We start from the raw sequence: 23216 nt of genomic DNA, 5'->3' as shown, positions 1-23216 counted from the left end.
TCAAATAGCAATAGTTCAATCTGACTCTCCTTCCCAGACCCCTTTGAATGGGAACACAAGCAATCGGAACCAGTTTTGTCATAGTTAGACGTCATCATTATGATATAAACATAGTCCCTGTGTCACATTCTGTCCAGGGCCTCTATCCGGGCATACCTGTTGCACTTAGGAATCACACTGAGGAAAACAAATGGTGACAGTGGCATGTGAAATGGTAACCAGCAAACTCAATCCTAATTCTAGAAATGTTACATAAACCCGGGCAAGCCTTTCTTCGAGAGGAAATTCTTATATATAAATAAACCCTCAGCTGATAATTTGTCTGTAACTTTGCCTCTAGGAAACTGTTTAGATTCACTACTTTGTAAGAGAAAGCTAAGAGAGGGTAGCTATTCCTTTCTTTGCATACTTCACTTTACATATTTATCCAGATATAAAGATATAAAGAAGTATCATTCGAACAATGCTTCAACATTTTTTAGAGATTTTGGTGATGTCAGTAACTACCACATTTCTGTTCCAGGTGCCGCTCACAAAAAATATGGAAAACAGGGAACTGCACAATCAGACCAATAGCACAGTAACTGAGTTCATCCTATTTGGTTTTCCAAGTCTCCAAAATTATCATATTTTGCTCTTCTGGATCTTTTTCCCCATCTACTTCCTCACTCTCACAGGTAATGGCATTGTATTTCTACTTACCACACTTGATTATAAGCTTCAAACCCCCATGTACTTCTTTGTCAGTCACCTCTCATTCCTGGATCTTAGTTTCTCCACAGTGACTTTGCCAAAAATGCTTGCCAAGTTTCTGATGAACAGCAAAACTATTTCCTTTAGTGGCTGCATCTTACAGATGTATGTGTTTCTTTCTTTGGGAGCCGGAGAATGTCTCCTGCTGACAATGATGTCCTTTGATCGCTATTGTGCCATATGCCAACCGCTCCAATATGGAATCCGTGTGACTAAAAAACTCTGCATTCAGCTTGCTGCTGTTTCCTGGATTGGAGGATTCCTCACCCCCTTTATACAATCAATTTTAGTCTCAAGACTGCCCTTCTGTGGACCCAATGTGATCTATCATTATTACTGCGACCACCCACCTCTGCTACAACTGGCCTGTGCAGACACTTCCCTCAATGTTGCTATAGGATCCTCCATTGGTTTCTTAATTATAGTTTCATCATTTTCTCTTATTCTATTTTCTTATGTTAAAATTATATGGTCCATCATAAAAATTAGTTCGCCAGGGGGTAGAAGAAAAACATTCTCTACCTGTGCTTCTCATTTAATAGTGGTAAATCTGTTTTTCTTGCCAATTATTTTCATGTACATTCGTCCTGCTGCCTCCGTTGTTTCTGAGGTAGACTCTCTTGTTGCTGTTCTGTATTCTGTGTTAACACCCATGCTCAATCCTATGATATACACCCTGAGGAACAAAGACATCAAGGAGGCATTCAAGAGGAAACTCAATGTTATCCGCATTTCCTCATTCAAGTCAGTTTGATTCTGTGATCAGCTTTAAACCAGAAACTTAATTCAACAGCTATGTCAATGTGAGCATATCTGTTTGTATCTCTTTGGCATATTATTCTCATGACAGATTCTGTATGGAAGTAACCATTGTCTCCCCTACTGATGTGTAGGACATTCTGCAATATATACATATGACAATACTGTTGTAGGCTTCCAGGGCACAGAATGAGTTATTGACTCTATTAATAGACACGTGATAGCAGGTGGTACATGTGTGCTGTGTACTCAGTGCCATGTCAATGAGTGGCTTGAAAGTTGGAGGATCAGCTGTGCCAACATTGTGCACAATAATAATTTTTATAGTGTCTTAACCTTGTGGCATCTAGAGAAGTGGGCCATCGTACAACTGCCCCTGATTTTCAATTTGTGTTCCCATACCATACCCTTCTGTTACAAAGTGATTAATATTGTAGCTATCTGTAAAGCAGGATTCTCAGGACTAGCACATTTAGACAGACCTTTGTGAAAAGGGACTGAGTTTTTTAATCTTGGCTATGTCCCCATTTCATTCTTACTTTCCTTTACCCCGGTCTTCTGATCATACCAATCTTTAATTCGCTTCTGAATCCTTTGAACATTCTTTCATGGCATTTCAAACATATCTACATTAACTTCCTTTTCTTTGATTTAGTCAACCCTGATGTACATAATTCAGAACAAGGTTTTGACCTACACAACCACTCTAATTTCTAGTATGGAGTGCAGTGATGTGACCATGGGCCCGATGTAGGTAATCTCGATTTACCTACTCTTAAATACCGACCGGTTTTTAAGAGTAGGTAAATCGGTACCGACCGGTAAATGCCTACCTACATCGGGCCCTATATGTTTACTTGTAAGAGTTTACTCACATTCAACCTATTGGCAATGGAAAATGGAACACCTTGAGTTACAAAACCTGTTGCATCTAAGCCATTGCAACGGAGTGCATTTGTGAATTATGCCATAGTATGAAGATATTTTTTTTTAAACTTGTTTAAAGTAAATTGCACTCCGTTGTTCGTAATAATGTAAAATGGAAATCTCTAAGAAACACAACATTTCCTGAGTAGCAGTCTAATCAGGTGATGATATATTTCTTTTAACTTGAAAAGGACCAAAGAGGTCCACTGGTTAATGATGTCAGGGGCTATCAGGCAATGCTGTGAGAATTGGCAGGTCTCCAACAAACATGGGAGCATATTTATTGGAGGTTTGCATCATGCGTGCACCACGCAAGGGGCTACATGTGTGCCTCAAGCCTCTAAGTTAGCTTTATGAAGCCATGCAAACCCACTTTGGTTTCCTTTGAATGGCTTCATAAATCTGGAGTAATACAACACAGCGCAAATCGATGCATTGAATTACTCTGCGCAAGGCAGTCGTTCCATGGGCGCTGCATGGGTATTCCCACACAACTCCCATGCTTTTTGACGCATTTCCTTATTTACCAAAACTTTGTCAACCTGGGAATGCGCCAAAAAGATATGCCTTCCCAGGATATGCGTAATAAGGAGAAATATCTTTATTTCTCCTTGTTACTTCCACTGTCTATGTGTGCTACTTTCTGTGGGACACATGGATAAAGCAACTTGCCTCTAAGGATTGTTTATGTGCAGGAAGGTGCCCCAGCTTAAAGAATGGTGTGTCTGTGAGATGATCTGAAAAGCGTTTGCCACCAGGAGGCCAGTAATCTTCTCTTGTATTGGGGAACCTCTAAATCTAATTGGGGAATACCTATACTGCACATTCCGGTTTAGGTGTGGGGTAGGGTTATATACTACTAAAGAAGCACCACAGAGCCTTTTTTTGGGCCATTGGTCATAAGCATGTCAACCTGACCACATCCACAGACTTGAGGCTACTTGGGTATATTAGGCCACTACTGTAGCCCTGACCTATTTAGGGCTTTTTTAATTCTGCCAAGGGAGTGATCACATTGAAATCTAATCTGGTATCTCTTAGACAGTTTTAACTTTCCTTCACTCCTCCATACACAAGCACTTGCCCCATATATTTAGGAAGCCCTCACACTGACACCTTTCATCAAACGGCAAGAAATAAAATGATCTCTGCCAACGAGACCCTTCGGGGGGCATGTAGGGCATTGCAACACCGTACGAGGAGCACACCTGATAATGAAGCATAACATCCTCCTGGATGTGTGAAGGCACCAAGTAATAATCCTTAGGATGCCCCCCCTTGTTTTGTCCACTGTTCTGTTCTCTTTGCTTCCTGATAGAAACAGTACCTCAGCCGCTTGTTACATTATATGTTTTGGAGCCTAGGGACTAGACTTTTGTTGCATCCTAGTCCCCCCCTCTTTTCCTTAATTTTTATGAAGTTCAGTGTGACTTTGCACATCTCTTTGTTTGTGCCACTTTTGATGCAAATTATTATCATATCAGAATTAAATCATGTGTGTCATACATACATTATTTACAAAACACAGGTATAGGCATGAGAAGTCATATGAAGTTATAAGCAAAGACTGGGCTGGGGACTTAAAGACTTGTCACATGAGATAAAACAGAGAATGGGTAATGATGTTAAGACATGTGTAAATACATTGAGTGGATCACATTCATGCAATAATGTAAGCGTAAAAGTCAGAAATTTATTAAAATGGACTCCTTGTACAGATGCTGATGGCAGATATTGTTACAGTGGGTGCTATTCAAGCATGCACTCTGAAGGCAAACTTACATATGTGCTTGCATGTTCCAATTCTTCTGAAGCGTGTCTGCAGCATCATGGTCCACAAAGCTCTAATAAAAAAAGACAGTGTTAACCTAGTTCACAAAATGTGTTAGCGTAAGCTCGGATGGTGGTCAAGCAAAACCTAGTGCCTGATTTGGATGTTGGTGGGACTCCCGTCGTTCCTCCATGGTGGCGGTTACAATTACTCAGTTGAGCTGATGGAGTCCTGCATGCCATATTTACATGTGTGCTGGCTGAACCGCCGTCCGCATCAACAGACTATTAACTGTCGCATAAGCGACGTAACGCCTTCAACGATGTGGACTTCATTGCGGGCTAACTGTACTTCGTTGCCGTCACAGGCTAACTGTACTCCGTCAGCGGTTTTGCGCCAAGCCGATTTGGATTTCCACTTTGTGCTGGCATTGTGCTAGTGGCAGTTTCCTGATGGAGTGAGTCACTGGTGGAGTGGAGAATGGTAAGTACCACTTTTATAATGTTTCACCACACATATAGGGTGTGTTTAGTTTAAAAATATATGTAGGTACATTTTCATGCCCATTTTTGTACATATACCATAGCACACGTACAGGATACACAAACTATTGAATGTACACCCACATTCACCAAAAACACAATACCAAAAATGACCCCAAAAGTAAAAAAAATAAACCGTTGCAATACAGGTGTGTTAATTTTACAATGATTAGTTGTAAAATGAACACTACTGAATTACACATAAGAATTCAATTGTATGTAAGGGCAATATAAAACTACAAGAGGCTACAGGAAATGTTGAAACATGATTTATAGTAAGACGTGTAATAAACATACTTTGAACTCAGAGGAAAACTAAGTTGATTTTCGTTGTGGTCAAGTTGTAGCATCAAAGGACAGACCTGGACAATGGAGTTCAAGATGGAAACAGAGGTGGGAACCAGTAAAAAAGGTATGTTTTTGTCTCAGTTCCTTCTATTCTGGTAACTCAAGTATGAAGGTATCCCCATCATAGTTGTCCCAACGGAAAGGCACAGTGTGATTAGGCCCGTGGTAATCCTGGCTGGACTTACTCCTACAGCAACCTTAGCCTATGGCACCATCGGCATGGGAGGGAATTCCTGGCAGAGTCGGCAGCACTCGGATAGTATTTTGTCCATGGACCTGCCAACATCTAAATAGAGCAGGTGGACCGCCAAGTAGGTAGGCGGTGAAACTGTCAAAAAAGTGACGGCAGGACAAAATCCACCAAGATCTATATTAGGCCAATAGAATTTTCACTATGCAGAAGTATACATTTGTACATGAAACAGTTTTTTGCGAATGACAGTGTGAGTAGCCGAGAGATCTAAAAGGTGAAGAATGGGTGGCCAAAAGGGAATGTGGATGGCTTATATCAATGTCAGTGGAGTAGGAAGAGAGAAGCCTATTTGTGCACCATCACCTGTCCTTTGAAAAACACAGCAACATACATGCAAACATAAACACATGCATGCTCACACGCACACTCCTTCCCTCAAACACTTTCAGAAACACATAGACATGCCATCACACACTGTCATGCTTACACCAGTACATCACCATAAAGCATAAAGTCCTGCTGTTGTCTTCCAAAAGACAGTCAAACATATTGATCAAAAGAGAAGTAGTAATATCATAGCCAAATAAATGTTTCTTCATTAAAGCTTTAAAAGAAAACTGACTTTTAAATCCCAAACTAAAATTGCATCACTAAGCAGGTGTGGCAATATTGCTCCTGGAAATGTAGAGCCCAGCAGGTAATGCTGCAAGACCAGGAATTAAAGATTTTGTTGGGTGCTGTGGTCAACTTAGCAGTATCACACCCAGAACGTTGCCAGACTCAAAAGTAGAGGATGAGAAATTGCAATTTCATCCAGACCTGACCGGGAGACCTACCTGCTGGACACTCGCTCGTTCCTGGGGCCCAAACGCTGTGGTCTCGCCGCTGCCGCTTCACTCCACCTCGCGGCTGGCGTCTGGAGACTACAGCTCCCAGGGAGCCTAGCGCCCACTTCCTGCCACAGCGCGCCCGGAGGCGCTACATAATCAGGACGCTCCCTCAGTGGAGCGAGGGGCAATTTCATCCAGACATGTCCGGGAGACCTACCTGCTGGACGCTCGCTCGTTCCTGGGGCCCAAACGCTGTGGTCTCGCCGCTGCCGCTTCACTCCACCTCGCGGCTGGCGGCTGGAGACTACAGCTCCCAGGGAGCCTAGCGCCCACTTCCTGCCGCAGCGCGCCCGGAGGCGCTACATAATCAGGACGCTCCCTCCGCGTTGCGGGACGCGCGCGGGCGACGCCGGGCTGAGCCCGGGCAGAGGGCGGGCCATCTGTGGCCATCAGGGGTCAGCAGTGGTCGGGTCGGGCCCCCCCCTTGGCTTCAGGATGGGCAAGCGTAAACTAAACGCCAGACAAGAGGAAGGTAAGAAGGCCAAGGTGCCCCGAAAATCGTAGTCGATCATTTCTTACCTAACTTCTGCAGTAGGGGCTTTAAATGACCAAATAGCAAACGTTGAGAAGGAACTGGGTCTAGATTTACTTACAAACACTGTGCCTACTCCGAATCCTGAACTGTCGCCAAGCACCGCACCCCACACTCCTTTAGAGCCAGACATCATCGTAGTCAATACGCTCCAGGGTGCCCAGGATAACCCGGTTGCCGTGGACACTTCAGAAAAAACTAGTTCGGGGTTGATAAGGCCATGTGATTTTCTGCTCTATCTAGTCTAGATACAAATGATTGACAACTACCCTATGGTAACGTGAACATGCCCAGTAATGCCCAGATCACTCAACCAAAATCCCCTTGCCTGTTCAAAATAAATAGTTGGAACGTGGCTGGGTTAAGTAAGAAAGTCAAGGATGATAGTTGGCTACAATATGTGAAACAACATGAGATCATAGCGCTACAAGAGACCTGGGTTATAAATTATCTCTTTTACCTAGATGGGTACTGTAGCTATCAAGTCAAGGCTACCCCCGGACTGGGTGGAAGACCTAAAGGTGGTCTATATATTCTAACTTCACTCAGACTCCCAGGTTCATTTACTGATTTAGGATTGCCTTCAGCGAACCTACAAGGACTGGAATGGAGTCGCCCTAAACATCCACAGATTCTACTTTTGAATTTTTATAATGCGCCAGAGAAGGACATACAACATACACACCTGAATACACTGGCCTCTTTTTTAGAACATTATGAAACAACACAAAATGCTTTATTCGAGGTAATCCTAATGGGAGATTTTAATATACACCCCTGTGCCTGGGATTGCTTGGCTAAACTAAATACAGGTCCACCTGGTTCATTCTCTACCCACTTCGAACACTCGCCCCAGGGTGAGTTGTTGGAAGAACTTCTTGCAAATACCAATTTATACGAAGTGGAAGGTAGCGGAGGGGAGGAAAGGGCTCCGACCTTCGTAGGAAGAGAGGTAGAGACTGTAATCGATTATTTTTTCATTTCCCCTGGCATAGTTTATGTCTGTTCCTCTTTTGAGGTTGCAACCTCAGTTTTTAGTGACCATAATCCTTTGATTATGTCCCTACATAAGGGGTGGGAGACAGATAATCATAGGGACATTGAGGCAAGTAATTCTGATGAACTTATCCCTAAAGACCAGGGGAGGAGATTAAATTGGGCCAAGGTGGTCCCAGACATTTTTATGCTGGAACTAGAGAACAAAGTAAAGGAAGATATGGCCATTTGCCTAGATAATCAGGCGGATGGTAAGGTGGTTTTAAACTCCTTTTCCAATATTTGTGCTCAAGTTAAAATCCAATTGAAATGTAAGAAGAAGGGGGATGGTCCTGACCAACCAAGGTGGTTTGATGAGACGTGCTCAAAAGCCCACAAAGAACTTATTTATGCATTAAAACAAAATCCAAGAAATCGGGAGCTGGTGGCTGCACTTAGGAAAAACTATAAATTAGCCACGGATAACCGTAAAAAATGCATTAAAAAGGAGGCTTGGGAAGACCTCATCTCAATTGATGTACTTAGAGACAGCTCAAAATTTTGGGCTGTGATTAACCACCCTTACTTTACTGATACAAACAACAAGGTGCTGGACTCCGTGATCCCTGATGAGGCATGGGTTGCACACTTCAGCAAAATATACGACAGTGCTGAGGAGTATATTTCAATAGTTAATCCCATAAAAAATGGAGCAGCCCCTTCTTTATGTTTCAACGAATTGGAGGTACATAGGGCTATTACAGAGATGACAAAAAACAAGGCCCCGGGCCCAGATGGTGTGCCCGCAGACCATTATAGGTCCCCTGTGGAGTTTTGGACTAAAACACTTACAAACGTATTTAACTCCACAGTCATCTCGGGGTTCCCCTCATCCTGGGCCACTTCATCTATAATACCCGTCTTTAAAAAAGGTTCAAGAAACGACCCTGCCTGTTACAGGCCGATCTCTCTGATTCACTCTGCCGTTAAAATCTTAGGCAGAGTCATTCTGCGGAGACTCGGGGACCATCTGGAAGAGAGGAGGGTCCTTTCTGATTTACAATATGGGTTTAGGGCTGGAAGGGGCACCCTAGACTAATGCCTAAACCTCCACATGTTAATCAGTAAATATACCTTGGCTAAGGAGGGTCATTTATATATGGCATTATGGATTTATCGTCGGCATTCGACTTGGTCAATCGTTCCAAACTTTGGCCGATTTTAATTAACATGGGGATAGACCCATCTTTGGTAAATTACCTAGCGACACTGCACCAAGATCTCTGTGCCTCTATTAGAACTAACAGAGAGGGAGATACTACTAGTTTTTTTAGATCAAAACGGGGAGTAAGGCAGGGGTGCATTTTGGCAGTGCTCCTATTTACCTTATATATAAATTCCCTCGAATCCGCCCTGAAGGGGTCCACATCTGCCGTACCCCACGTAGGGGAGTACACAGTTACGGTGCAACTCTACACGGACGACGCAGTATTGCTAGCTCGTACCGGGATGGGGCTACAGAGACTCTTGGATGATTTTGGGGCGTTCATGTCTTCCCTGGATTTACAGATTAACAATAAAAAATCGCATGTAATGATTGCAGGGAAACGTTTAAAAAGTGTAAAGGTAAAAAAGTTCTTATGTAACGGTGAAGAAATCGCCACGGTACCAGTCTTCACCTATTTGGGGGTCCTGTTCGACGAAAAAGGTACCTGGAGACCACAACTAAACGCTAAAGGCCTAGCTGTCACTAGATCCACTTCCGCTCTACTGGGCTTTGCGAAACGGCTAGGTTCACGTCCAGTAGAAGCACTACTGACAGATTACAAGTCAAAAAGCCTTTCTATCGCCAGGTATAGTGCCTCAATATGGGGCTACCTACCGCAAGACAAACTCCAGGTGGTAGAAAATAAGTTTCTCAGATCCCTGTTGGTGGTCCCCCAATCAACTCCAGTACTTTCAGTTCACACAGAGTTGGGTCTTGGCTTCATCAGTGATCAACTACAGCTAGCACCTCTGATCTGTTGGGCCAAGACCTGGCTGAATCCAGAAATTAGTCTAAATCACTCTATTCTAACAGACTGTTTGGCACTGGATAAAGCGAACAAAATCCCATGGTTGGTCTATATAAAAAATATATTTTATAAATTGGGTAGGCCTGAACTATATTTCGCCCCGAATACCATCAAGAGAGGTGATGTGCATTGGATTAAGAATAATTTTCTGGAACGAAGGGAGATGGAACGGGAGGAAGTAGAGCTCCAAAAACCGGGAGTAAGAGCTAATTACATACTGCAGACTACCCCGAAATTGGAACCCTACTTGTCTATTGTGTCTCGGCCCTTCCATCGTAATCTCCTTGTAAGATTTAGACTGAATATTATTCAAAATTCCTTGGGGAATTACCCAGTATGGGGTAAATTGGATCCTTCTATCCCCTTTAGCTGCGATAATTTTTCTGAACAAACCCTGATGCACTTTATTATGTTTTGCAGCTACTACGAGGAATGTAGGAAACAGTTTTTACTACCTATTTTGAGAGAAGCAGGGTTTATACAAGTTCGTCCCACTCTCCGTTACCTACAGCTTCTAAGTAGCACTAAAGTAATATTCGGGGTCGCAAGCTTTTTGGTTGCAGCTACACGTATTAAGTCTAAACAATTGAAGTTAAACGTTCCATGATATGCACTCATATCAACTGACCATTAGCTGTTTTGATGAATTGTACTATCCCATGTAATTATATGAAATTGTTCTCTTATATGTTCCTTTTTTTAACTAAATTGTATATATGAAATGTTTTTAACATATGAATTGTTATTTGTATATTTGTGCCGGAATTGCTTTTATGATTTTAATTAATCGAATAAAGCTTGTATTGACTTGACTTGACTTGACTTGCTTAGCAATCCTTATTTCCACCTTCTACATTACGACCAGTGCCAAAGCCCAGTGGACACATCTGAATTGAAATAACGTAGGAGATGAACTCCGTGTCTTCACATCTTCAAGGTGTTGAGATTCTGTAAGAAGCTTTTAGCCAACTAGAATGGTGTGCTCATGATTACCTGTCAAGCCACTGTGGTGAGAGCTCTGAGGGTGAGGGAAAGACCAGCATCGGAGTTGTATCTTCAACCACAGGAGAAATCAAGTCTACTAAGTTATCAGCCTCACTAGCCTGGAGGGCATTGTAGGTTGAGATGAAACTGGAAGTGCAAAGAACCAGGAAAGCGCTGATACAATGCACTTTATCTTTAGTAATATATTCACATCCATGCAACAATGTACAGGCTACGTCTGCCCTCATATACACTGAAGATATTACAATGCACAGTACAAAACACAATAAATTATGGAAGCTATGCCCACTAGTGATTAGGTGAAGGTGTAGGCTTTGGTAATACTATGAACACACGTACCTCTAAAAACAGAGTGGAGACCATAAGAGGGGCATACATCATAGTAAGCACATTGAGAGACCAGAGTGTGACTAATATACAACAGGGTTAATGAGAGATCATGCAAAATCATCTCTTGTGCCAGGAGGTATAGGAGAATTAACATTATTATTTAACTGCAGGGCGATATTAGAATTAAGGGTGGGTGGAATTCACAGAATTTCAATCAGCGAATTCTGCAGAATTACATAATAACTCTACGAGATTCCGCAGAGTCCTTCTAATGGGTGGAAAAGGCATGTCGAGCTGCTTGTGCTGCGATTTACCACCAGAAACGCATTCAGTGCTGAAAAATCGGCACGAATGACAGCAGGAAGTGGGCAAGCTAACACCCATTTTGTTTTGCCTGCTCCTGCCTGCCATTCTGCCTGCTGCTTCCCAACTCCAGTACAACCCAATCTACCCCATCTGATCTGATCACCCACTTTCCAATCCCACATTTCTTTACTCATTTTTAATTACTGCCTGGCTTTCCCGGTATGTATTTATGTATCTGTGTGTGTTTTTTGTGATTTTTTTGTACTTTGTACTTTGTTTTCCATTCCTGCCTTGTCCTCTCTGTCTGTCCTCCTGTTTCATTCCCAGTCCGATCCCAGTCCAACTCCCTCCTGTCTTGTCAATGGCAAAACAAGCAGGCAGTGCTACCGGCACCCCATGTGGGTGACCCTGACCCAGGAGGGCAGGTGTAAACCCCCACTCCATCTTCAGCAAAGCGGAGGTGGGTGCACTCATTTCCTGGGTACAGAGCCACCTCCCCCATCTGCTAGCAACAGGAGGCAGGCCCGGTAAGGTTATATCCTGCAGGAGTCAGTCAACCTGATCAAGGTAGCTGAATCTGTTGGGGTGTACATAATTTCCATGAACAGGGATATCATAGCGAGTTTGCCTATACCTTGACCCGTCCACAGCAAAACCCACCCTAGTCCAGCCGTCGTCCCTCCTCATAGTCACATCTCGTACATTAGGATAGAAGAACGACAGTGGGACCAATTCTATGGAAGTGTTTCCTGGACTCCCTAACCAATTAGAAATATACGTAGCAACCTGTGGACTCTTAAAGCTTACGATTATACAATCTCCCACATTTTGCTTAACAGTATACCCAACCCATGGGACCCTTCTGACCATGAGAACATCTCCTCTTAGGTTTGGTGGTAGGGGCCTTTGAACATTTAGCCAACTAATAACTTTGTTTTGAAGGGAATCGTAGGATTCCACCGCATTTGTCGATAGCTCCGGTACCCCCATCAGAATCACAGTGTAGGCCGCTGCCTCAGGGGGCGGGTTAACAGCTTTTCGCTGGTCAGGGAAGTTAACTGGCCGGTTTGGGCAGTTAGCTATTTCATTAGGTGGTCTCCTGTCCGGATGAACTGGCCGGGGCAGGTGGCTTCGACCTCCTGACAGTTGGCACCGGAGGCAGTTGCCTAAGAAGGGGTACAAGGGCAGGTTGTGGTGGGGAGATTGTGGTGACGTTCTCCCGTGAAGGAGCTGTTGGCATAGTAGAAGCCACGGTAACAGAAGCTCAAGGGGAGAGAGGAATCCCAGCAATGACCCCCTTAGCTCCAATTGTGCTTAGTCGTAACCCTTGATGATCGCCACCGCTACCACCCAATCTTTCTAAGGCTAGTAATCTAGCCTCGATGCTTTCTAATTTAAGGGAGAGAGGGTCCAAAAGACTTTTAATAATACCAGTGAGCGAGCAAATAATATGCTCAGAGGTGTTAACAGGCCCCCCTCCAAAAGTGAATGGGCCAGTGTGGGTGGGTATAGGGTTAGGGGCGTGGGGTAGAGGACTCGCCGTTTCTATGGAGAAGGTACTGGGGTCGTCCGTACTGGCTTCAGCAGTGGTTGTTATAGGGTCTACTATGGCCCTTTTGGCACCTTTGGACTTCCTCGATCTTTTCCTTTTCGAGACCGCGTCCTCTCTGTGACTCATAACATCCGTTTCAGTAGGACCTTTCCCCAAATCCCTGGGTATAGCTAACTCTTTAGCAGGGGAGGATGCCACCTCATCAGTAATATGTACTAGATCTCTTTCCCTGTGGGAGTTAGTTGATGTCCTTAACTGCTGAAGCACGGATTCTATGGTCTGATCAATGCTGTCCATGAGTGATAAATGTGTGGCATCTAGCAGTAGGGACGATCTAGGAATAGATGATGACCCCGGTGAACCCATATACGAGCTAATACTGTGAGCCCCTTGTTTACCACGGTGTTTGCCTTTGCAAGGAAATTGTCCAAGGTACCTGAGACCATGGTGGTTGCCTTGCTTCTTGTTTCCCTCGATGCCATCCTGTCTGAACAGAACCTCTGGATAACCAAGCAGGAGAGAAGAGGTATAATGTCCTGAATAGAGAATGTTAGGGGGGTGGCCCGGTCCGGTCTCTTCTGTCCTCGAACGGCCTCAAACGGCCCGCCCTTTGCCCGGTCTTTGTCCTGCGCGCATCCCGCGTTCGCGGCGATTGGTTGTATTAAGTAGGAAGAGGCGGGGCGGAGAAGAGGCTCCAGCTGCGGCGCTTGCCTGGCCGCTTGGAATGCTGGGCCTCGCAGTCCTGGCCCCGTCCTCGGTGTCCAGCAGTGCCTGTGATGCCCTTAGCGCTCCTCCGCCTCCCTCTAGCACTGGTAACAGAGCTCCTCTGCAAGGTACAAACAGGCTCCCGGGAAAGCAAGTTAAAATGGTCCAAAGTCCACTACGGCTAACGAGCGGCTCCCGCGAAGCGGGGGCCGCGAGCCGTTATCTGGTGCTGCAGAGAGGCGGGGCGGGGAAGAGGCTTCAGCTGCGGCGCTTGCCTGGCCGCTTGGAATGCTGGGCCTCGCAGTCCCGGCCCCGTCCTTGGTGTCCAGCAGTGCCTGTGATGCCCTTAGCACTCCTCCGCCTCCCTCTAGCGCTGGTAACAGAGCTCCTCTGCAAGGTACAAACAGGCTCCCGGGAAAGCAAGTTAAAATGGTCCAAAGTCCACTACGGCTAACGAGAGTACACCCCCTCATACCCTCAAGAACCTCCAGCAGTCACCCCACTGCATCATGTATTGCGTGCTAACACTGCATCCTACCTGGTGTCCACACTATATCACATCGTATACACAGAGAGGGTCCATCCCCCATGTCCATCCCGGGAGAAGTGAGGGGATGACATTAGACAGGCGGTCACAGACCAAAAATAGGTTTATTGTTTTAAACAAACGGAACTAGTCTCTTCCAGTAGTCGTTTTATTTTTTTCCTACACCGTCTTTACTACACTCCCGTCAAGTTACACAAATACAAATTACGTGACACTGACCAGTGTGACAGGTGTAGGGCGGAGGCTGCCAACTTCCTTCACCTTGCAAGGGGGTGTAGCTCTTTCTTCAGTTACTGGCAACAGGTATTCACTGCACCGGAGATGATGTCCTTGCAACAAATCCCTCTTTCCCTGCTTACCGCGCTACTTGGGTACACGGAAGAGATACCTATAGCATACTGTAACTTTGTCTCATTTACTCTCCTATTAGCCAGGCGGCGAGTGGCTTGTAGATAGGACTGTGGATGTGCGCCCTAATTCAACGATTGGATCAGTGATGTGATACTCTGGCAGGAACAGACGTGCACATATGCTGAATTGCTCTCGCTTTTGTCTCAACCCCGTGATATTTGGGGCCCATTCTCATTGTATCTCCTTGATACCGACTGGTAATGAGTCTTAGATACTCTTCCAATCCTTCAAATCGTGACCTATATGTGAATGGTTGATGATTGATATTTCTTATTTTAACTGTCTGATCAGTTGCCTGACCTCCTGGAATCGCTACAGTTTTTTTGTTCTCAACTATGGTGTATGGTTGTAATATGTGGTTCACGTACTTGCACTGTGCATCAGGAATAGGTTGTGGCAATCCGGACACTCTACGATCGCTGTGGTGCATATACAGATCTCTGTAATGAAAATGTCATATTGGTGTGTGCACTCTCATTGTGTATTAGTGTGATTACTCTGCTTGTTACTATGAAAAACCTCAATAAAGAAATAAAAAAATGAAGAATAGATAAGATAGCACCACAACAGTGGCAACGAACTGCCCATAGCAAACCTAGCAACATTTAGTGGGAAACATTGGCAGCTTAGACAATAGATAAACCACATCAAGCCGAACAATGGCTGTCTCCTTGCAGTCTGTGAGCAAGTGGTTTGAGAGATAGTGGTATAAAGCAATCTATTATATGCTGCCCTCGAAAGGCCTGGCCTACATTTATTGTCCTGTGGCAGCCCATCCCAAACCACGTACATTAACACAGCCCCATGGGGATTCCATGCTGTCCCAGGAGGAGGAACGACTACAGGACCCCACGCTACAGCACAGAGCTGCAGAGCTGCAGAGGTGAGTTAAAATGGTGGCAAATATCGGATGGCACAGCAGCACTTTAGAGACTATGAAAACAGGTCCAGGTGTGAATTACCTTTAAATTGGGATGAAGGCAGACAGACAAATGGTCCTATTGAAAAAAAGGAAACTGTTTTTTGAGCTACAGTGAAAGGTGGATTCATCGGAGAAAGAGCTGGTGAGACCTGTTTAGTATTCAAGGGTTTAGGAGCCCCACAACACTGTTTGTTATCAGTGGCGGTGCATCCGTCTGGGCGCTGGGGCATTGCCCCACTAATATTGACAAGCATCGCATGCCGTCACTAGCTTAAACCTTATTTACTTTTTTTTAAATCAATCCAGGGCAGGCTGGTCGCTGGGCCATGCCCAAGGCAGGCGACTCTGAAGGAGGCGGAACAGCAGGTTCAGTGAAGTTGTGACTGACATCATGTTGGTCTCAGGACGGCGGAGCGCACAGCAAGAGTGCGCATGTTCTGTTTTGGGCTGATCATTTTTCCGACTAGCCCGAACATGCGCATTGGGCTGCACATGGGAAGAGTGAGGGTTGTTACATGCCGCTCTTGGTGAGGGGCAAGTATCGCTGCTCAAGCCAATCCTGGCACTGCTGGAGCAGCGTCTGGATTGGCTGAGATGCATGCATTACTTGCCAGGCCTCTCCACAGTGAGCATTGTGAGGCACCGTGCGATGATGGGAGGCACTAACACGCGGTATGATCAATCCCTGTCATGGCTTATTGTGAAGCCATATAGTGATTGGCCATTTCTGCATACCCCTGCTTGGTTTACTACTAGCTAATAGTTCATCTGTGAGCGTAAAAATGAGGAGTGACATGAGTCCGGCATCCGCCAAGTATGGATTTGCCACAAATCCAAACATCTCCTCTCTGGTTTTTACCTGTGCCACGGGATCGATCAGCATACAGAACCCTGGTCCGGGACACTGTAATCTCACCACAGCCGGTGTGCTGCAAGACTGCTATCAGTTATGTTCAGGAAAAGATCTCAGATGCCTTCTTCATGTCTACAGCTGGCACCATGGCCTGTGCTAGGTCTTCTGGGGTGCCATCTATTACATGAAACAGCCGACGATACTGGGAGATGCTCACCTGCCGAGTAACAAATCCATTTAGGTCAGGATGGACGAAGTGTGTAAGTATGTGTTGAGGGCGATTTGCTGTAATCTTGCCCTGTATTTTGCAGTCCAGATTTTGGAAAGACAGTTGGTGGTAGAAGCCTCAATCGAGTGGGTCTCCCATGGTTTGTGTAGCTTGACTATGAATGCCTCACGAAATGACAGTGGCAATTTGCCTCGTTGTCGAGATGGGCAGCCCCAGGAGGCACCTTGTTAGCTTGGGACAGTCACATTTGAAAGACTCAAGAGTAACCCTGGGCAAAGCATTACGCTACGCTCGTGTAGTTTGCGAAGTTTGCGCTACTTTGCTCTACGCGAATTGCACGTAGCACAGTGCAAACACAGGCCGCGTAGCGTAGTGCAGCGGTCATTTTTTGCTTGCTCGCAGTCCTCAACGTCAAGTTGGCGACCGCAAGCAAGCAAAATGACATCCCAGTGAGATTTCTTCCTCATTCGTGATCAGCAACATCAAGTTGCCGCTCGCGAGCGTGGAAAATAAACCTCCCGGCGAGATTCTCAATGCGGGGAGTTCAGGTTTCTCATTGCGAGTGGTCGCGTTTGCTTGCGACCGTTCGCGATGAGAAACTTACCAGTCCGCGTTGAGAAAGCTGCCGCTCGTGTAAAAATCTACTCGAGCGGCAGTAAAAGACAGCTCGCACAGTGCAAGATGCCGTTTTCGATGATTGCACACTGCGGATAAGCATCCGGCACTGTGCAATCATCGTGAACAGTGCACTACGCAGTTCACGTAGTGCTACGCGTAGCTCGCGTAGTGCGAAGTGCACTTTGCGTAGCTATGCGTAGCACTACTGCGCGAACTACGCCCAGGATTACTCAAGAGGGGGGACATCGCTACTGGGAGTTTTCTGTGACACAAATTGTTTATTTGTAAGGAAAATGTTGCGTTCTGTGATCTAACCCCCCCATCTCAATTCTTTGTTCAGGCGCGAGGGACCATAACTGGGCTGTGTCCAAGAAATGCTTTCCGAGACTAACTTCCGTTAGGGCCGGGTGTGTATTGTTGCTTATAATGCAGTGAATACTGTGCTGATGTTAGCCTGTTTCTGTAATTGGTGCCCTTCCAGCTTGCGAATAGCCATGATGGCCGATGTGCGATTTTCCGCTTTGAGCAGTACTGATCATAAGCCGGATTTGTCTCTTTGCATGTGACTGTGTGCAACATATTTCCTAAAGCAGTGTTTTGCCAGTCTTGTATCCAGACTGATATGTTGCTTTCTTTTTTGTGCAAGGTTGCATCTTGGGTGACAGATTCTACCTCTGTTAATTGAAGGGAGGGCATCTCCCTCTACCGATCTCAGTTGGTTCTGCAGAGCTGCCCCACTTCTAAAGAGGGTTTAGTGCAGGGGCATTATATGTACAACTTCAAGGTTTCCCATACGATTAAGGAGTCTGCAACCAAGCTTGTCTTAGTATTGAAATAGTGCTTAAACTGCAGTCCTGTTTCCGTATCGTAGAGCTCCAAATATGGATAATGACTAGAATAACATAACGTATATTTGTAAAGGCACCCTCACCTAGGGTATCTTGGCACTGAATAACAATTGTTTGTTGTTACCTAACTCAATGGTACTCATTTTATCAACCTCAGAAGGATGAAAGGGTGAGTGGACCCATCAGGATTTGAACGTGTGACCATAGGGTCGAAAACAGGCCCTAGAGTGGTCGCATTAGTTCACTAAGCCGTCGGACTGGCCCGACCAACTTATCGCCAGTTATTACACTGATGTGTCAGGTTGGGATGACTACGATGGGATGTATGTATTTAACCATCTACATAACCACATGCACTTTGCTCTTCACGGTCGGGGGGACCTGGGCATTGGCCTAGACTAATTATTAATTGGTTTGGGCCAACCCTCGCCTCGTTTTTGACTGTGGGGAGTGGAGTGCATGTGTTCTCAAATTTGCTTGAAAATACACCATTTGCCCACTAATTTTTCAAAATTTTGTCAGGGGGGAGAACCCTCCTTAGCCGCTTAACCGTGGCGGCAATTCCGCCATGGTGTGGCAGTTTGATTGAGTGGGCAGGGCCGCGTCGGCCAACGGACGTGCGCGGCACTATGGAGGTAGTGCTTGCGACGGCCGTTGGGCGCATCAAAAGGGTTGCGTTATTCGGGCTTGCTCGCTTACCGCAATGTACTCCACCACAAATTTTACGCCTCACCACTTTCAAATGTCACCAGCCACCATTATCAAGCAGGGCTTGCCCATCCATACACGTATCTGCCCAAGGAATGCACTGCCACTTACGTACTCATCCACTTAATTTTTGTCAACTGAAAGATCCATTGAGACATTCCTGAACTACAACAACACAAAGGTTCCATAAATGCTGGCAAACTCCCACGCGCACACACAGATTTGAAACCTTGCTGTGGTTTTATTCGAGCCTTTCTAAAGGCCATCTGTGACTCATCATTTTTATTGACAGTTCACTCGTGTGTCTCCTCCTTCTGCCTCCTTTAATGTAAATGTAGCCGTACTTGTAAAGCAAACTGATACTCCTGAGTATCCTGGCGCTGTACTCATACCGCCAGGGAACCCTTCCTGGTTTTTCCCCGTGAAATGTCCACTCCTGGGCATCCCCAGGATGCAACCAGGCATCCCTAGCGCTGTAGGGGGCCGTTGTGGAGACTAAGCAAGCTATTGCCCAGAGTTGCAGCGTGGGACCCATGCTTAGAGTAGGCACCGAGGCGAGAAATCAGGTCCGAGGAATTATGAGCCCAAGATCCGCCGAGACCAGCCAAGGCAGGAATTGAACCCTCGTCCCGGGCCAGACCTATGCATCAGGGTCTGCCGCTCTAACAATTGAGCCACACTTCTCCACTCAATGCCAGCCCAGGAGGGCAGGAATTCACAGTGTGCTTTGGAAGCGCGACAGAGCAGAGGCTGCAGCGAGACACACGTTGTAGCTTTACATCCAAAGCCACCAGGAAGCCACCTGAACTTTAGAAAAAGCAGACTTCACATCAACTATTTATACTGAGATACATGTTTCTCTGTACAATGGCCGTTTTTTTTAATTTTATGGCAGCTTTCAACATTTTTCCGCTTCCTTTCATATAGTTAAACTTTTTTCTTGTAGCCCATTATATGCATTATTCTCTACATAAAATCAGAAAGAAAATTTGAAAAATAAAATAAAATAAAAAGTAGCATGGTAGAAACAAGTGAGAATTTGCATCCCCTAGCATGATTTCTGAGCGCTAGAATGCTTACCGGTGAGATTTCTCAATGCGGGCGGTCGAGGCAGGTTGCTATCGCTCACGTTGAGAAGGAAAAGCTACTCGAGTGGCAGAAAGAAGCTACGTCCTTTGGCGCACTGCCTGGTGCAGTTCACATTGATTTTTACAGCAAGGAAGAAGCTCCCAGTGGTAAAATCAGCACAAACAGTGCTATTTTCCAACATTCTGCGGCTCTCTGAACTCTGCAGAGTCTCACAAAATGTTTAGGTAACTGCTCAATTCTGGGCAGTGAAGCTCTGCGAATTCTGCCCACCCTACTATATTACCGTTTTTAAAACAGGTGTATTATTTAGGAGTGAACTAGCCTCTTTAGTGATGCTGATGTAAGTGCACGGTGGTGCTTTGTGACAGTCTACGCTGTTCATTGAGACTTCACTCCACAGTGATGGCTTAGTGTTGTGTTTTACGACATATTGATCACTTTGCTTCGACCTGCCTCCTTTGTGATGAATGAGTGTAGTAGTAATTTGCAATAAATGAAGCTGTTCACTAATACCTCTCTCTCGGGTGATGGCTCAGTGTAGAAGTGGTTTGAAGGAGACTGACCTCTCTGCTGACATCTTTCTCTAGGATGAAGATTAATTTTACTATTCGTTCAAGTTATGAGTAGTATTTTTATGTCTGCAGTCGGAGTGGGGAGATTCCACTCCCCACCCGGAGTGTAATCTCCATGCTAGATTACACTCCAGGTACAGAGTGGAATCACCACACTCCGGACGAGAGTCCGCCCCAACTGCAGGCATAAAGATACTACTCGTAACTTACCTTTGTGAATAACAAAAGTCGTAAACTTAGACTTTTGGTCCAAGTTTACATTTGTGAATGCCAAAAGTGGTAAATTTAGACTTTTGGTCTAAGTTTACCTTTGTGAATAAAGAGTCTTAAATGTAGATTTTTTGTCTTAGTTTGCCTTTGTGCCTTGGGCCTTGTGTTTTGTAAGTTGGGTATTTTAAATTGGGGTTGTATAGAATGAATAAATAAAGTGTTTCTAACTATAAATTATCCTTAACCGTTGTTTTTTTTAGCATGTTAATGGCTTTTATCTTTTACTAAAAATGTGTTTCAAATCGTAGTGGGGAGTGTCATTTGTTGTTGTGCAGTAAAAAAATGGAGAGTGTCATGGAGCCCTGTGTGGTAGAGTGGTGCATTGTAGAGTGGAACAGAGTGGAATCGAGAAGAGTGGCATGACGTTGCAAAAAGTAGAGTAAAATGTTATACGGTGGTGTGGTGTGTTGTATAGTGGAGTGGGTTATCGTAGAGTAGAGCAGCATCTTGTACAGAGTAGTGGTGTGTCGAATAGTAGAATTGAGAGCTGTGCACTTGAGTGTTGTCAACTGGAGTGGCGTTAAATGGAGTGTGGTGGAGTGAAGTGTAATCGAGTAGAGTGTCGTAGGGTGGCATAGAGTGAGTAGGGTGCTGTGGAGTGGAAGGCCATAGAGTGAAGTTCAGTGAAGTAGAGTGTTGTAGAATTCAGTGTTTTCATGTGCAGTGTCATAGAGTGGAGTGGAGGAGAGTCTTGTGCGGTGTAGTGTCGTACAGTGGAGTGTCATTGTTTGGAGAACACAGTGCATGGTAAAGTGGCACGTTATAGTTAGTGTTTTCTGATTAGTGAGCTGAAAGAATGTGTAAGGAGTTGTGCTTCGTATAATAATTTGAAGGTGTTAAATAAATTGTAAATGAAAGCAGTAGCTATAACTTTAGATTAGGCGTGGGCGGAGCTGTAATTCCGTGGAGTTCCTGAAAAATCTGTGGGATCCCGCAGAGTTCCGCTAGTGAACAGAGTTCCAAGTCCTGACTCCTGAGCACTGAGAACACAACAGATATAATCCGAAATGAATCAAACCAACTTCAAATAAGAATTTGCAATGCAATAGGCATCGCATTATTAAAGTTTGAGCTATTGGCATTGCTAAATAATGCAACACCAATAGTTCAAACTTTAATAATGTGAAACCTATTGCATTGCAAATGCTTGTTCTTAGAATTCTGGAAGTTTTAGACCCATATGAAAACAAGGTTATAAATGTCAGAATTTTAAGAAAGAAAACAGCACTGGCCCAACTAGTAATGCACAGACTTAGTAAACTTTGAAGCTGTGCTTCTTGTGCCAGAAACATTCTGCACAGCCGGGTTACACAGGAAAATGATCAACACTGGCTGAGCAAGAACTGAAAAGCTGCACGCACCATGTTTTTGCGCCTGCCTCACTCTGTATCAGCAGCAGCTTTCAATTTACTCTGAAGCAGAAGAGTGCTCCAAGACGAAGAGAGTGTGCATGCGCTCTGAGCAGAGCAGCGACCTATCTGCACAGCCACCGGGACACCACCTTTTATTAAATTATTGGAGTCTCTCCATGAAAAGGCGCTCTTGGCAGCCTCTATACTCTAGAGCTGCTTCTTTAACTTGCAGGTATGGTTCTGAATCTTACACAGCACTGGTCTTCCTTCCTGTTGACCCTAAATATGAACACACCGTAAGTAAGACATGAACAGCTGCAAAGAAGGATATGACTGCAGCTGCCCAGAACTTTTCACCCACTGTCTTTGGTGCGGGGACATGCTATGAAAATGTAGGCTTGAATTAAGTTTTGAGACTGTGCTGGCTGTGGACAATAATACAAACATGTACAGATACTTTGTGAGGAGCTAAAGGAAACTGTCAGACTTGTTTGATAATCCACAGTCCCCGAACTCAGCCTAGATTTGTCATAAGCTTGTTCAATTAAACATTTAGTTGAGCAATCAACCAACATGATGAAGAAAAGTAAATACAGTAGGTGGCAACGTTAAAAGCAAGAGACTAAAGTAAAAAACAAGTTTATAGACGAGCAAAAGGGAATTAAAACAAGCAACGTGTCAACACCGCCACAAGTTGCCAAAGGCAAAGCTTACTGAAAACATGGGATGACAAGCCCGCTAGTGGTGCACGCGCGTGCGCCACAGCGAGCGATTTGTTTTCAATTATCGTGCCCGTGTCTGGGCACGATAATTGAAAACAGATGTCGGCGTGCGGGTAACAGACACCAATAGGCCATGGACGGAGCAACGCGACCGCCTTTGGCCTATTGGTGCTGTCTTTCTAAAAAAGAAGACCGAAAATGCCAATACCTTGGACCAAAAGGAATCGCACACGCAGGAGCGTGCGCGATCCCAGGGTCCATTTTGGAACCCTCCCACAATAGGTCTCTCGCCTGCCCGAGCAATGCTGCGTACTGCATCGCTCGGGGCAAGCCCTAAAAAGATCTCAGACTTTATTTCTATCTGCCAGGTGGCAGCCGAGTTCTAAAGTACTTTTAGGACTCCACGTAAAAA

General features: G+C 45.0%; 1 protein-coding gene across 1 annotated transcript; it reads left to right on the top strand.

Annotated features, from left to right (window-relative positions):
- The first annotated feature begins 463 nt into the window (after nt 1-463).
- Nucleotides 464-1507, top strand: LOC144773943 (olfactory receptor 6N1-like). Its single transcript, XM_078658998.1, has one exon. It carries the CDS (start codon nt 464-466, stop codon nt 1505-1507), a length of 1044 nt encoding a protein of 347 aa, XP_078515124.1.
- Nucleotides 1508-23216: the final 21709 nt, after the last annotated feature.

This window comes from Lissotriton helveticus, chromosome 8 (assembly GCF_964261635.1).
Source record: "Lissotriton helveticus chromosome 8, aLisHel1.1, whole genome shotgun sequence".
Taxonomy (NCBI): Eukaryota; Metazoa; Chordata; class Amphibia; order Caudata; family Salamandridae; genus Lissotriton; species Lissotriton helveticus.
The sequence above is the reverse complement of the archived record's forward strand: the minus strand, read 5'-3'. Positions and strand labels throughout refer to the sequence as shown.